We start from the raw sequence: 14006 nt of genomic DNA on the forward strand, positions 1-14006 counted from the left end.
ACGCCAGAACTCATTCAGTTTTGGGAGGCCAAAAAGCAGCAAACTAATTGGAATAAGGAGTGCTAATTCTGTGCAGGGTGCTAGTTACATGAATTGAAATTGTGTTGAGAGGCTTAAGCCTAGTAGCTGTTTGCTATATAAAAGAAAAAACAAGCAGCTTAGGATGTGCTCAGTGAGCTGCTCAATATACCTCTCAACTGTTCTTCTAGGCATGTTTGGCACAAGGTAGTCTTACGTGAACTCTTCAGATCAGGTTGCATCTCACTTTCCTCTGTCAGGTTGCTCAGCATCCCTCCTTTACTCAAACGTTTATGCTTGCTTTATAAGACAAAGCATTTTAAAAATAATTACATGTCCTTTGTTCTGTACTATACTGTTAGATGTAGTAAAGGCTTGTCACTCCCCTGGCCAGTTTGGTGCTTCTTTTTAGCTCAGTTCTAAGTTGAGTCTAGGAAGCATTGGTTGGGTTATGAGCTCAAATTGCAAAGCTGAGTATAATCAGACTTCACTCTGAAGCTGTATTTTGCTGTGATCACATTTCTATTCTATATCTGAAGTGCAGAGCAGAGAAAGGAACAGCTGAGCAGTAAATAGACAATTTCATTTTCCTTTCAAAAAGCTTTTATAAATGTATTGTGGTGTGTAAGCTGTAATGTAGTAGAGTTTCATGATGATATGCTCTCATGAAATCATCTGCCACTCTTTTGTGTTTAATAGGAACAAGATTTGACCTTCAAAAAGAAACAGGGGCGATTCAGATCAATTCAATACATTGAAAGGCACTTTGGCTTTTTTTTAAACTATACATTTGGGTTGCTATCTTTACAGGATTCTAGCCTTTCTATTTACTGTTTAAGAGCAATAAATCTGCCTTTTTTCAGTACTCGTATTTCTAAGGGTAAGGTGGATGCACAGCATTTTCTCAAGGAATGCACCAGTGGAATACTGGGGGATGCAGCAGTTCACGTCAGTGAACTCATACTACTGTAGTATCAGATGACATGTATGCGTTCTGTAAAGAAGTGGACTTGCTTGGCACTCAAGGCACACTAATTTTCAGATTATATTTTTTTAAGATTCTTGTATTGAATGTTAAATACTGCTAAAGGAATAAATGCAGCGTTTGTACCTGAACGGTATTTGAGCTACTGCTAGGCAAAAGAATTTAATGCTTCTCTGGTTTTGCAGCTTAACCTGAGAATTTGCCATGTTCTTGTGCATGCAGGTTTATTTGTAAATATTAGCTGTGCAAGGGTTTTTGTTTAAAAATGAAAGTGTGCAAATTTCATGCATGCAGTATATGATACTGAACTTGGGTCTGTTGCTGTCTGACTTTGAAAAAAACCAGTCTTATTTCACTGAACTCTGCAGAGGTTTTTCCCTTTGAGAACATTGCTAGTTCTACCTGCTTTAAAGAAATTTCAAAGCTCCACTCTTACTTTATATTTTCAAGTTTCCATGGATAACAGCTGTCTCTAGCTGACCCTACTTAGAGCGCTGTGCAGCAGGTTTTTTTTTTGTTTGGGTTTTTTTTTTTTGTGATGCTGTGGGCTTGAATGGCTCTGTGTTCTATATACATATATACGGGGACTATGGCATAATAGACTTTCCTCTAAGCAAGAGACAAACAGGAATGTGCCTGGGGATAGGGTTGTTCCTGAAATACAATGCAAGCTTGCTGTTATTGTGCAATAGTTTGGGGTTTTGCTATTTATAAACTAATATTTGCATGTAAGGTGCTGGAAATTATGTGCCCACGAGCGGTAACAGTTGCTAAAATGTGTGCGTCTTAGACTCTGTTAATATTCCCATTGAGTCACACAGACATGTCAATTATTCTGCCCCCAAAGAGAAAGCAGAACAGGCTCCAGCATCATCTCCAAGTGTTTACTCACTACTGTCATTTATCTCTCCCCCAGGAAAGCTCTGATCTAGCCGCTTCACTCAAGCGCTTGCATGTTCTCGAAGGGGGACTGGGAAAGATTTTTTTTTTTATCCGTGCAGGAAAGGAAGCATTGTCACCTGGTGCCTGGATTACTGTGCTTTCTTGTAAACCAGGCTTTACAGCAGCGGGATTTTATTTTAAATCCCAAATGAAAATAATACAATTTTGTCATATTGATGAAAATTTTCAGGTGTCCCTGTAGAAATGTAGTTATAGCTGAGATTTTTGTGTAAGAGAAAAGCATGGTGATGAGGGGCTGCAAACATATAAAAGCAGTTTGAGTCAAAAGGGCAGTTGGACTCTTCCCATAGAATGGAGAGACTTAGTCCATCTCAGTCTTTAGATGGAAAGATCTGCACTTGTTAAATGGCCTAACAGTTGAACAGAATACACACATCTACTTTGGCTGTGTGATTTAATGTAATTTCATTCTGTGTTTAACATACACAAGCTCAGAAGGTAGCCCTGCCTTTCCCCCCAGGTTTAGACTGATGTTTTTCCTCTGCAGATTTGAATAGAGTTCCACTCCTGCAGGGGTGTAATGGCTGGCATTTTGGAATAGGTGAAAGAAAATCTACTGGCTTTGAGAATTTAATTTTGGCTCTAAAGGAAACTTGAAACCAAATTGCAGTGTTCATCCACTGTGAATTAACAACTATGTAATTCTCTGTGGTGGTTGTTCAACTGTTGGTTACACAGAGTGAAGCCAAAACTTATAGCTATTTATCTTTTATATAATCTTGGCTATGGTTACTTGAGAGAAGTAATTTACTATTTCTAGGAGGTCTTTAATACAGTGAAAGAAAAATTCTGCAGCACTAAATGGATCTCTGTTGCTGTAGAATGCATTGATTAGAATGTAGGATGATTGTGCACTGATTAAGAAAGAATTTAAGTGCCTATAAATAAATTCCTCCAAGCCGATAGAGGGGCACTCTTTGCATCTTAATAGTTTTTCATTAAGAATCCAGTGCCTGAGGAAACTGGAAAAAAGACAGTCATTCCAGACCTTGAACCAAGGGAGAGAAAACAAAACAGACATTTTCCAAGCAGTAGCATTTTACTGTTAATTTTTTATCCAATTAACAAAATTTGAATGTTACATAAGAAAGCAACATATGTCCTAACATGTCCAGTGTCTGGGAGATGCCAAAAGCCAAGCTCTGGGTTGGAAATGCCAAGGGCATCTCTCCTTACAATTAGCATCGGAATTAGAAGACCTGTGTTAGATCCTTAATAGGTATTTCCTATACAAGGGCTTGGCTAATTGGGGAAAATTAAATGGTAAACACTCTCTCTGGGAATGCTCTTAGAAGAGCAGCATCCATGCAGGAATTGCTATCGGTTCAGCTGGTAAATCTCCAGGAACCTGCTAATGTCTGTTACTCTTTGTCACTTCAGGTGAGGGGATTGAAGGAACTGCCTCATGAAGAGCAACGTGCTAGTATATCTAGGAGTTGTTTGCCTTGTCTCATTAATGTTTCATCTGTGTTAGTTACCACATGCTGGCTAATGCCTTTTACTTCATTTTTCCTTTCTAGTAAAGGCAAAACACCAGAAATTTGTTGCTTCCTACTCAGTTAGAAAAACAGGTAAAAAGAATAGTAGTAGTTAAATCTATATTCAGTCCCAAAGGTAAATCCTTTTAATACTAAAGCTTCTCTTACTGTCATGCAATGAGTGAGTGGAAGGAAAAAAAAAAAAAGTCTCATATCAGTGCCATTCACCCACTGAGTTAAATGGGATGGCACACTCAGTTCTGCTTTTACACTGGTGCCTTTGGGTAGGCGGTTCGTTACGCAGCTGGAACAGGACAGGCATTGCCAAACATCTTTATGTGAGCGCTTGGCAAAATCTCGCTGTGCCTGTGCTTGCAAATAGACCAGTGCTGGCAGAAGCATTTTTGGTAGTGAAGGTACATTTGCAGCTGATCAAAGGGATGAAAGGAAGACAGGATAAAGCAGAAGTGCCATGTTGGCAACCTATAGTTAGTGCATGATCTGCATAAATTTTTTTAGAAAGAGCTCAAAGTAGAGGCTGAGTTTAAACAACTGTGTTGAATTTTTTGTATGATATACAATCAACAAAGCATTATTCCTGAAAATTTTAGGAAGATCAATTATGCTGGAAAGAGAATGCTATGGGAAGGATCTGACAGGACAGCAAACTGCAGAGAAGTTCCTGGGAAACAGGGATGTCCTACTCGCTCCATTTGTACCAAATTACAGATTGTGTCAGGACCAGGGGTGAATCTTGCACGGAGTTGGGAAAAGACAGTAACTCTGACAAGTCCACGGCATCAGCAACCTAGAGCGGAGGAGGCAGTGGGTCTTCCACTCCTGGAAGGTTTTTCTTTGTGTTTTTGGTCAGCACCAAAACCCACCATTTAGGAGGCAGAGTGCTATCAAGTGCAAGGCCTCAGGGGGAGGTTTGGAGGTCTTTGGAACATAGTGAAGAGATTGGAGAAGAAACAGCAAGAGAGGGGGCTCAGTAATGGATGGACTGAGCAGCTGGGTGGCTGTGATCATGACTTCATGGGGAGCTGGGAGTTCTGCCATGCTGGCCCATGCTTATGGAAAGCAAGTCCTGAGGTCATCCCACAGCCTTGGGAAATCCTTGGCTGCCAGGCATGTATGGCAGAATAGTTCCAGCACCTGATTTTTTTTTTTTTTTTTTTTGAAACCTGGCTGTGAGACAACTGCTCTTTAATTCAGCAGACAGCAACAGAAGACAGTAGTAAGAGCAGATACTCAAGTGCAGTCCCTACGAGTATGAAAGCCACTGTCTTGTTCCTTAACAGGATAGATTGATTTCTTCTAGTGCAGAACAACTGGTAAAGCCAGTCTGCAAACACTCTGAAGAGCTAGTCATTGAGGACAAATGCTGAAGGTCTTGCAGACAAATCATGAAAATACTGAGACCACGAATCAAGCTGCTGTTAAGGCAAGCAAAATGTCTAATCTCTACTCCAGATTAGTGCTGAATCGTGTTGGGTGGTAGAAGCAATGAGGCAGATTGTCTCTATAACATGAAATGTAAATAGGCAATGCTGACCATATGTCTGCTTCTGCAGCTGGTGGGGCTGCTCCTCTGCTCCCAGCGCAGCCTTCGACCAGGGAGGGGATGTACATAGGCGCTGTGACGGGTGCTGTCATCAGTGGAGGTGGTGGTCACGGCTCCCTTCCTTGCATGGCAGGGTTTTTCCTGTGTTGGTTTTTTTTTTTTAATGCACCCCAACCTCCTGCTGCAGCATAAGGCTTAACGCTGACAGGAAAACAAATGCAAAAAACCAAAGTGCCTGGTGATGTCCATCTTCTGAGCTGAAAATGGAATTAGCGTTTGGCCAACATCGAAAAGGGGACTTCTCTGACTGGCAGAGAGGACAAAAAGATACCCGGCCCGCTTCGCCAAGGCATTTTAGGGACAGGCCGGAGGTCCGCGCCTGCTGCGGCCCTGCCTGACAGGAGCGGGATCGGGACCGCACAGCTCCCGGACAGGGGCAGGGGAGGCGCCGTGTGCGGGCAGCGGAAGGAAGAGTCTCTCCCCGAGCCTGCGGGACAGAAGGAGCCCTAACTGCCGGGACGACCCTGTCGGGGGTCTGTAAGCGGCGCGTCCCCGTCCCCCCTCCGCCTGCCCCTGACGGCCAGGCGGGCGGGCTGCTGCCACTCGGCCCAGGAAGGCGGGCGGCCGCGCAAGGCCCGACGGGAGCTGTAGTCCTTGAGGCGGCGGCGCAGCGCGGTCAGCCGGCCGCGAGGACTACAGTTCCCAGCATGCCTCGGGGCAGGGGCGCTTGTTCCCCCTCTCTCACCGCCCCCCCCCCCCCCTCCCCCGGCGCCCGTCGGTGGCGCTTGGCCGCTGGTCTGTGTGGGTGGGAGCGGGAGACCGGGCGGCGCGGCGGGCATGGGCGGCGTCGGCGTCGGGGAGTGAGGGGTCCGCCACGATGTGGCTGAAGCCCGAGGAGGTGCTGCTGAAAAATGCCCTCAAGCTGTGGGTGCAGGAGCGCTCCAACCAGTACTTCGTGCTGCAGAGGCGGCGGGGCTACGGCGAGGAGGGCGGAGGCGGGCTGGCAGGTACTGCCCCCACCCCGGGGGCCGGGGCAGGCTGTCCCCTCGGTGTCCCCTCGGCTCGGCGGCGGGGAGGGGGCCGCCTCGGGCCCGGTCCCTCCTGAAGGGGCCGGAGGAAGGGCTGGAGGGGGGATGGATGGCCCTTGGACACCCCCCCCGCCCAGAGGAGCAGGGAGGAGGGGAGGCCCGGCCGAGTTTTGGAGCCCTTGACCCTCATGGGGGTTTCTCTTTTTCCTCCCTCTCCCCCCCCTTCCCTTTTTCCTTGCATGAGAGAGGCGTTTCGAAAGATGTCCCGCTGGGAAAAGGAAGGTTTGTTGAAGTTCCTGGCACGCTCCGTCTGGGATGGGGCCTGCTGGTGCCCGTGGTGGCAGGGGCTCCCCGGAGCAGAGGAGCCCGCTGGGGATGTGCGTCCCGGTGGGCCCGGGGCCAGCAGCCACCCTTGGGGCGGTAGGTAGAGCTGCGGTTGGCGTAGCCCAACGCTTGGTAGGAGCTTAACAGCCCTTTGCTCCAGCGGACACGCTGGCAGAGTTAGATTTGCGGCGTGGTGGAAGAGGAGACGTCAGAAGAAATGACGGATCTGTCTTGCTTTGGCAAGGTGCTCGTTTCCGAATCCCTTCTCCTGCGTGTGTCTGAGGCTGCTTGGAATGAGCTCCTGCTCAGGCGTTTCTGATCACTCATTTTAAAAACAAGCATATGATTTGATGGAGCTTGTCAGGAGGGGTGGGTCAGGAAAGTGACAGGGCATTGACCACCGTATAATAAACTTGATTGCATGAGAACTTAAAGGTATGGAACTGAGTTTCTGTTTTCAATTCTTGTCCGCTTTTATCATTACACACTGCAGGGACCCCAGCAACCACCGAGACCTCTGTTGCGGTAGTAGCTATTCAGACTAGAACTGACTCCTTCGTAGTCTGGTGGTGTCTGTCATTGACTCTGTCAAGGAGAAATGCTACAGGGAAGCAGAGTAAAGTTGTTTCTGGATGGGATATGGTTCTTGGGTGTTTTGCATGAGTTGCATCTCTCTGGGTTTTCTAGGCTCTCTCTAATTGTGTCATTGTAAGACACGCTATATTAAATGTGAAGCATAATTATCCTGTTGAAACATTTATTCATTGTACCGGACAAAACCACAAAGTCCAAACTTTTGGCTGATGAATTTCCGATGTAGAAATAGCCCTCCCAGCTGCAGGTGGGGCATTCTTTGTTGGCATCTGAACCACTTGCAGGCACAAGGAAAGTGTAAAAAGAATATCCCAGATTTCCTTCTAGGCATATTATAATATTATATAATTAATGTTAGGCTTTGGCTTAGAGCCAAGGGTGGTATTTTGCAACCTTGGAAGTCTTGTGGTCATCAGGCTAAATGGGCCATTCTCTGACCTGGTATCTTTGGAAGCCACGGAGGCTGAGCTGGTATGAAGGCTGTCTTTCTGTGTGATAAAATTCATTTAAGAACTGTGACTAAAGTGAAACAATGAGAACTAGAATTGGGTGTTGATTTAAAAGCATCCTCATAGGCTTATAGTTGGACAGACAGCTGGGCCCTCCTAGTGCCCTTCTGTTTTTGTTGAAGGTGAGGCTTCCATCACTAGTCTTCTGTCCTTGATGGCATTTGACAGCATGGAAAAACACTTGAATGGGATAGTTCCTGTAGCATGCTTTTTTTTAAGGTGGCATTGTACATTTTATTTCTGTAACTTTTCTGATAATGTTTCATCTGTGCAAGTTATGTTTTTCACTGGACAGAAACAAAAAGAGTGAGATGTTATTGAATTAAAATTGTGATTAAGAAATAGTAACAGGAAAATTGGAAAAAATGCAGTTACATTTGTGTTTGCAGGTTTGAAAATATTCAAACCTCCTAGGTATAAGCTAGCATAATTTGCTATGCCTGATTTTAATTTTATGTTGCTATGTGTCACTCAAGAAAATTAGTGCTTACTTTAGAAAAAAACAATGAACAGCTATTATCTTATGAGGTCATCGCAAATCTACCAAGTAAAATCTTGTTCTCCTGAACAGCATTTTTCGGCTGGTGACACAGGGCTAGAGGTGACTGGCGGCATTGAGGGGCTGGGGAGTTATGAGTGAAAGAGGCAGGCAGCAGTGCAAGACTAAGTCTTGAGGGAAGAGAGCAGCAATGCCTCAAGACAGGAATAGGAAGAAAGATGAACAGTGCTGCAGGGTTTGAATAGCAGTAACGGAGACTAGCTGAGGAGGCAGTAGCAAAGGATTCCAGAGAATACAGGAGTACACTTGGTAAGTCAGACTTTAAGGAGCAGAGATGCAAGTTTTGAGGAAGCAGCCAATAGCTGGAGAAGGTACAGACCAAGGAGAAAAAGATGGAAGACAGCAGAGGCACTTACCTGAAGGAAGGCTGGGAATTCTGGTGCTGTCCTAGGTTTAGAAAGAACGCTGCAGTTGGATTTGTTTTTGTGACCCTTCTGGACTGACTGTTACAGCAGGACCAATTTGTAATCTGTAGATGATACAATTAGCTCTTATGGCTTGTGTCCACACACAGCATAGTTCTGAGTTAGCTAGTGTCAATAAAAATGGACAGAAATATCTCGTGCTGGTTGTGCTTAGACTTGTCCCTTTCCTGCAGGTATGCACCTGCTTATCTTTATATTTCATTCTCTTTCCTTTTTTTAGACCTCACCTAAGGATACAGATGCTGTAACCTGTTTGACTGGTTCTGCACCTGATAGTTCAGCATGCAATAGACTGTCCCAGCGTATGTTGCTGTACATCTGGCAGTGCAGCCCTATGACCACTTGTTATTCTGTCTTCTGCAGAGCTCCTGTGGGAGAGCTACTCAGGTTTTCTAGAGTGTATTGATACAAATACAGTTAGGCAAAATGGCCCATGTGCTGAAGCGCAGTTATGATGACACAAAACCTGTGTTGTGAATGCATGTGCCATAACCAAGGTCTAGTGAGATTAAGCATATTGGTCACAAAGATGTTGCTTTGGTTATAGTTTAGACAGGACCTTAATTAGGAGATGGGTGTTCCGTGAGTAGTTATACAAATGAGTATTTGGTGTCATAAAATACCAATCTTTCACTGAAATGTAAACAAACAAATAATTTGTTTTCTGCTTCCATTGTTTCAATTTGCCTCTTTCTGCTTGAGAAATTTAAGTAAAACACAACTGTGAGAGGAGAAAAACTTATCAATGAAAGACATGGTTGGAACTAGTCTTCCTTGCTTGTCGTTCATGCCATGTGTGGAAAAAAGGGGGATCTCAAAGGTAGGGAAAATCCCTGACTCTTCAAGTCCTGGATTTCCTGTGGCAGTTATTGCCATCCTGAATCTGTAGGAGGCCCCTACTGGTATTCCTGCTTTTTAAAAGATGTAGCTTGTTGTCTACTAGCTTGCAGGGATAGGCGTTCGGAGGAAGGGAAGACAAGAGCTAAGCTTGTGTATGTGCTCTGGGGAAATTCTCCTTGTCTGGTATCTGTCAAAAGGAATAATGTTAAAGTATTATCAAGTAGTGGATGTCAATGGCAAGGACCTTGTCTCTAACAGAATTACGTGGTGGACCAATTAAAAAAGTACTTGGTAATCTCTGCACAAACTTAAAGAAATTTATTTTGGTAGGAACTGCAGGATGGGAGAGGAAACTTGCACTGTAGCTAGGCTTGGTGTGCGGCAAAGAAGATGCTTGCTTTTTAAAACTTAAAGGTCTGTGCTGTGGCATAACTAAATATACAGTAGTAGAATAAATGGTGGAAGTAATTTATACCTACTGGTGTTTTAGCACACTGACCTTTTGGTGTGGCTTACTTGCTGTGGGTCCTCAACTGTGATAGGAATCAAAAGGAAAACTTGCTGGTTAATAAAGATGTGAAATGACCTCTGCTGCATGCTCTTTTTAGCAGCTGTAGCAAAGATTATTTTGCAGTGCATATATTTGTGAGACTAATAACACGACTCTGTTAAGAAGCATATTTACATTTGGGAATGACAGGTGGGAAAACGACCGGCACATGCTTCCCAGTTTGTGTTACACAGCTTTTTAGCTGTACAGAAGCAAAGCTAAGGAGGAACTGTGATATTTGCAATACTCTTCTCTGGGCCTACCAAGGAGACTAATACTTAGCTTATTTCAGAGTTGTGCTTCTAATTTTCCCTTCTTTCAAGGATATCTTTATTGCCACAAACAGGCAAGATAGATTGACACACAAGGGCTTGGATACACACTTTAGTTTATTGAGTTACCGTTGTCTTACCCAAGTCATAACTGCTGGCCATAATGTACTTGAGTTATTGTAAATGGAGATGAAATCTTTTTTCACTGAAGGGTTAAACTGACCTGTTTTACATCTCAGTTGACTAAGAACATTTGTGTCTCAGCCCATGCTCAGTATTTCATTAAGCTGAGGTTTCTTAGTCATGAGATCAAGTTCACTTGGGAAATAAAATTAAGCAAAAAAAGAGTTCTGTGCTTAATTTGAGGAAGCAGAAAAAAACTGTCTTATTCACAAGTTGGCATTCATGTGTTTTAAATCAAATACACAGAGACAATGGCTTTTCATGGTTTATATGGTATGTATTTGTATCTTAGTTTATCTAGTGAAAACTGGGGCTTCAGTCTTTTTTAAACCAAACCAAAATGCTCTGTAAAACTGCTGTTATGGAATAAAGCTTTATTCTGCTTTATCCCCTACAGTAAATATTTACTGTAGTAGGAATGTACAGTTTGAATCTCCTGCATTGTATTTTGGCAACAGTTCACTCTGCATGTATGTTTCTCCCCTGATATTATATCCTGTGCCAGAGAAGCCTTTGTGGAAGTTACATAGTGTCTGCTATGTTACTCTGGTAGTTTTGGTTTGGAGGGTCCTGCATCTTCTAATTTTTTAAAAAAGGTTTTGCTGAAAAATACAGTCCATTTAAATTGCAGTTGGGATAGTTGAATTTCTTTGCTTGCTTATGCAACGGATTTCAGTTTTGTAGTAAATCTGTATATTCACATACTATTCCTATTGATTTTATTCCTTGCAGTTGTATTTAGGTATTACATTGCCTTCCAGTTTTATTTTTCTTTTTCATTCACAATTTATTAACAGGTTGAATTTATGGTACAAAAACAACTAAAAAAATTAATTTGAAATGCATTATTTTTATTCTTCACATTATATTTCTTCAAACCTAGAAATTTTAGTTGTCAGGACACAGCTATTAAAAACTTCTCTTAAGATTGCTCTAGGCTTTCTTGTTGTGAGGTATCCTCTGTAGGGTTCTATGGAGTCTCTTCATGTACCTAGGAATCATATGCTGAAAGCTTAGGGGAATGCCTGTAAACGGTTTTAGCTCTTGAAGTATGAGAGATATCTGATCAAACTGAAGGATATTTGCTATTGTATTGGGCATGGCAAGGTTTCAGTAGCGGGGGGGCTGCAGGGGTGGCTTCTGTGAGAAATGGCAGAAGCTTCCTCTGTGTCCGACAGAGCTGATGCCAGCCGGCTCCAAAGACGGACCCACTGTGTTGGCCAAACCCGAGCCCATCAGCGATGGTGGTTGTGCCTCTGGGCTAACATATTTAAGGAGAAAAAACTGCTGCGCAACAGCAGCCGGGAAAGAGGAGTGAGAAGATGTGAGAGAAACAGCCCTGCAGACCCCCAGGTCAGTGCAGAAGGAGGGGAGGAGATGCTCCAGGCGCCGGAGCAGAGATTCCCCTGCAGCCCGTGGGGAAGCCCCTGGTGAGGCAGGCTGTCCCCCTGCAGCCCAGGGAGCTCCACGGGGGAGCAGATCTCCACCTGCAGCCCGGGGAGGACCCCACGCCGGAGCAGGGGGATGCCCAAAGGAGGCTGTGACCCCATGGGAAGCCCGCGCTGGAGCAGGCTCCTGGCAGGACCTGTGGCCCCGTGGGGAGAGGGAGCCCACGCTGGAGCAGGTTTGCTGGCAGGACTTGTGACCCCGTGGGGCACCCACGCTGGAGCAGTCTGTGCCTGAAGGACTGCAGCCCGTGGAAGGGGCCCACGCTGGAGCAGTTCATGAAGAACTGCAGCCTGTGGGAAGGACCCACATTGGGGATGTTTGTGGAGGACTGTCTCCCGTGGGAGGGACCCCACGCTGGAGCAGGGGAAGAGTGAGGAGTCCTGCCCCTGAGGAGGAAGGAGCGGCAGAGACAACGTGTGGCGAGCTGACTGCAACCTCTGTTCCCCATCCCCCTGTGCTTCTCAGGGGGAGGAGGTAGAGAAATCGGGAGTGCAATTGAGCCCGGGAAGGAAGGAGGGGAATCCTACTCTGATTTGATTTGCAATACGGACGGTAATTGGTGAGTGATCTCTCCCTGTCCTTATCTCGACCCACAAAGCCTTTCGTTGTATTTTTTTCTCCCTCTATCCAGATGAGGAGGGGGAGCGATAGAGCGGTTTGGTGAGCACCTGGCATCCAGCCAAGGTCAACCCACCACAGCTATCTATCACAAACTTACTTGTTTTACAGTATTTTTCCCCCTTTGGTTCTGCTCTGATTAGCCCTTAAGTTCTTCAGATTGTAGAAGTGAGCGGTTATTGCCAAAATGCAGCTGACTGTAGCTGCAGAATATCACTTTCTGCAGTTGTTGCCACTCAGGGAAAGCTTTTACAGTATTTTCAAACAGCTTCTTTTTATGATGATGTAAATAAAGTAAGAGTGAGAACTCAGTTGTACATCAAAGTGTCTACTTTTCAAAATTCTTAGTGTAATGGGGCTGACCAGTGTTGTGCTAATAGAACATTTCTGTTTGTAAGGAACTCTTACAGTCTTATAAATATTTTATGTCCCGTAACACTTCTAATGTAGCAAACCAGGAGGCTGTCTGATCCAGTTTTAATATAATTAATTATTGACCTCAAAGGTACAGTTATGCATTAGAGGAGAGAACAGGCTTGTGCTAACTTTGCTTCAGAACAATAGTACTCTTTTTAAAAAAGACAACAGCATGTTTTCTTTGCTTCCAATTCTTCATCGGTAAAACGGAACTTACATTAATCTGTTTGCATTACACTAGTCCTACGCTAGGAAGTAGTCATATTCCTGGGTATGATGTACATATTTAAAATGAAGATTCTCAGCAATAAAAAAGACGTAACTGACAGCTATTCCAGGAAAAAAAAAAATAATCTTTGAGATTGTGGATTGTAAAGGACCAAAAAAAAAAGCCAGTATTAGTACTGTCCTGCTGTAGTTGGTGGAATAAATATAGAAGAACAAAGTGGTGTTGCCCCCAAATGGAAAAATGCTAGCCAGTTATTTTCATGTAACATGTTGGCTTTATTGCCCTAAGTTGGTACAACTGAGAGCAGAATTCATTGCTGATCTGTTTTGGTACATGTCTCTGCAGCTAATGTTGATATTTTGCTAACCAGGTGTTTTAGAGACTTTTGGGAAGAACACAGCCATATTTGAAAGTTTTTCTGGATTCCTTGCCCTTTATTTTATTTTCTAGGGTATTTTACCTTATTTATTTAAGTATCTAGGATATTTGCCAGTAGTTTTACTCAAGTAGCTGTGAAACTGAAAATGTTTTCTAAAAGTAGAGCTCTTTCTCCGTATAAATGTGCATCACCTTCCTTATGACAGCTGAAGTCATTCCCTGGGTAAGGCAAGAGGGTGATTTAGGTGGAATCCCCAGTAGAAACTGTGGGGTCTAGCTTTGAGTAGACATGAGAGTAGGTGACCTTCTGTAGGTTGTCCCTAAAATTGGTTGTTTGAGAACAACACGTGCCACATTTCATTAGTGAGGGATTGGCAAGTATGGCCTGAGCTGCTTTTTCCACTTGCCACCATTATGGAGGTAGTTCTAGTGTCTGGGCTGAGCAGTTACTGATTCTTTTGTTACCTTCTCCTTTATTTTACAATTATACTTATCATTATACAGGTGAATGTTAAGTCTCCACAACCCTGGACATGAATCCTTCTTCGGTAGGCTTGTGTGAATGGAGTTAGCAGAGTACCAGCAAACGGCTCACCAGTGGTCTTACTTGCCTGGCTGAACGT

At 44.2% G+C, this 14006-nt stretch overlaps 1 protein-coding gene across 4 annotated transcripts in view; it reads left to right on the forward strand.

The window, feature by feature from the left end:
* The first annotated feature begins 5829 nt into the window (after positions 1–5829).
* The window catches only part of TBC1D8B (TBC1 domain family member 8B), a 44084-nt gene continuing 35907 nt past the window's right edge, over positions 5830–14006 (forward strand). For all 4 annotated transcript variants that reach the window (XR_007509370.1, XM_049827335.1, XM_049827336.1 and 1 more), the window contains exon 1: positions 5830–6015. Coding sequence is in view for 3 of the 4 variants with exons in the window: in XM_049827335.1 (XP_049683292.1) it covers positions 5886–6015 (130 nt within the window). In the remaining variant the exon portion in view is untranslated. The remainder of the gene's footprint in view (positions 6016–14006) is intronic.

The sequence above is a fragment of the Accipiter gentilis genome, chromosome 24 (assembly GCF_929443795.1).
Source record: "Accipiter gentilis chromosome 24, bAccGen1.1, whole genome shotgun sequence".
NCBI classification, from domain to species: domain Eukaryota; kingdom Metazoa; phylum Chordata; class Aves; order Accipitriformes; family Accipitridae; genus Astur; species Astur gentilis.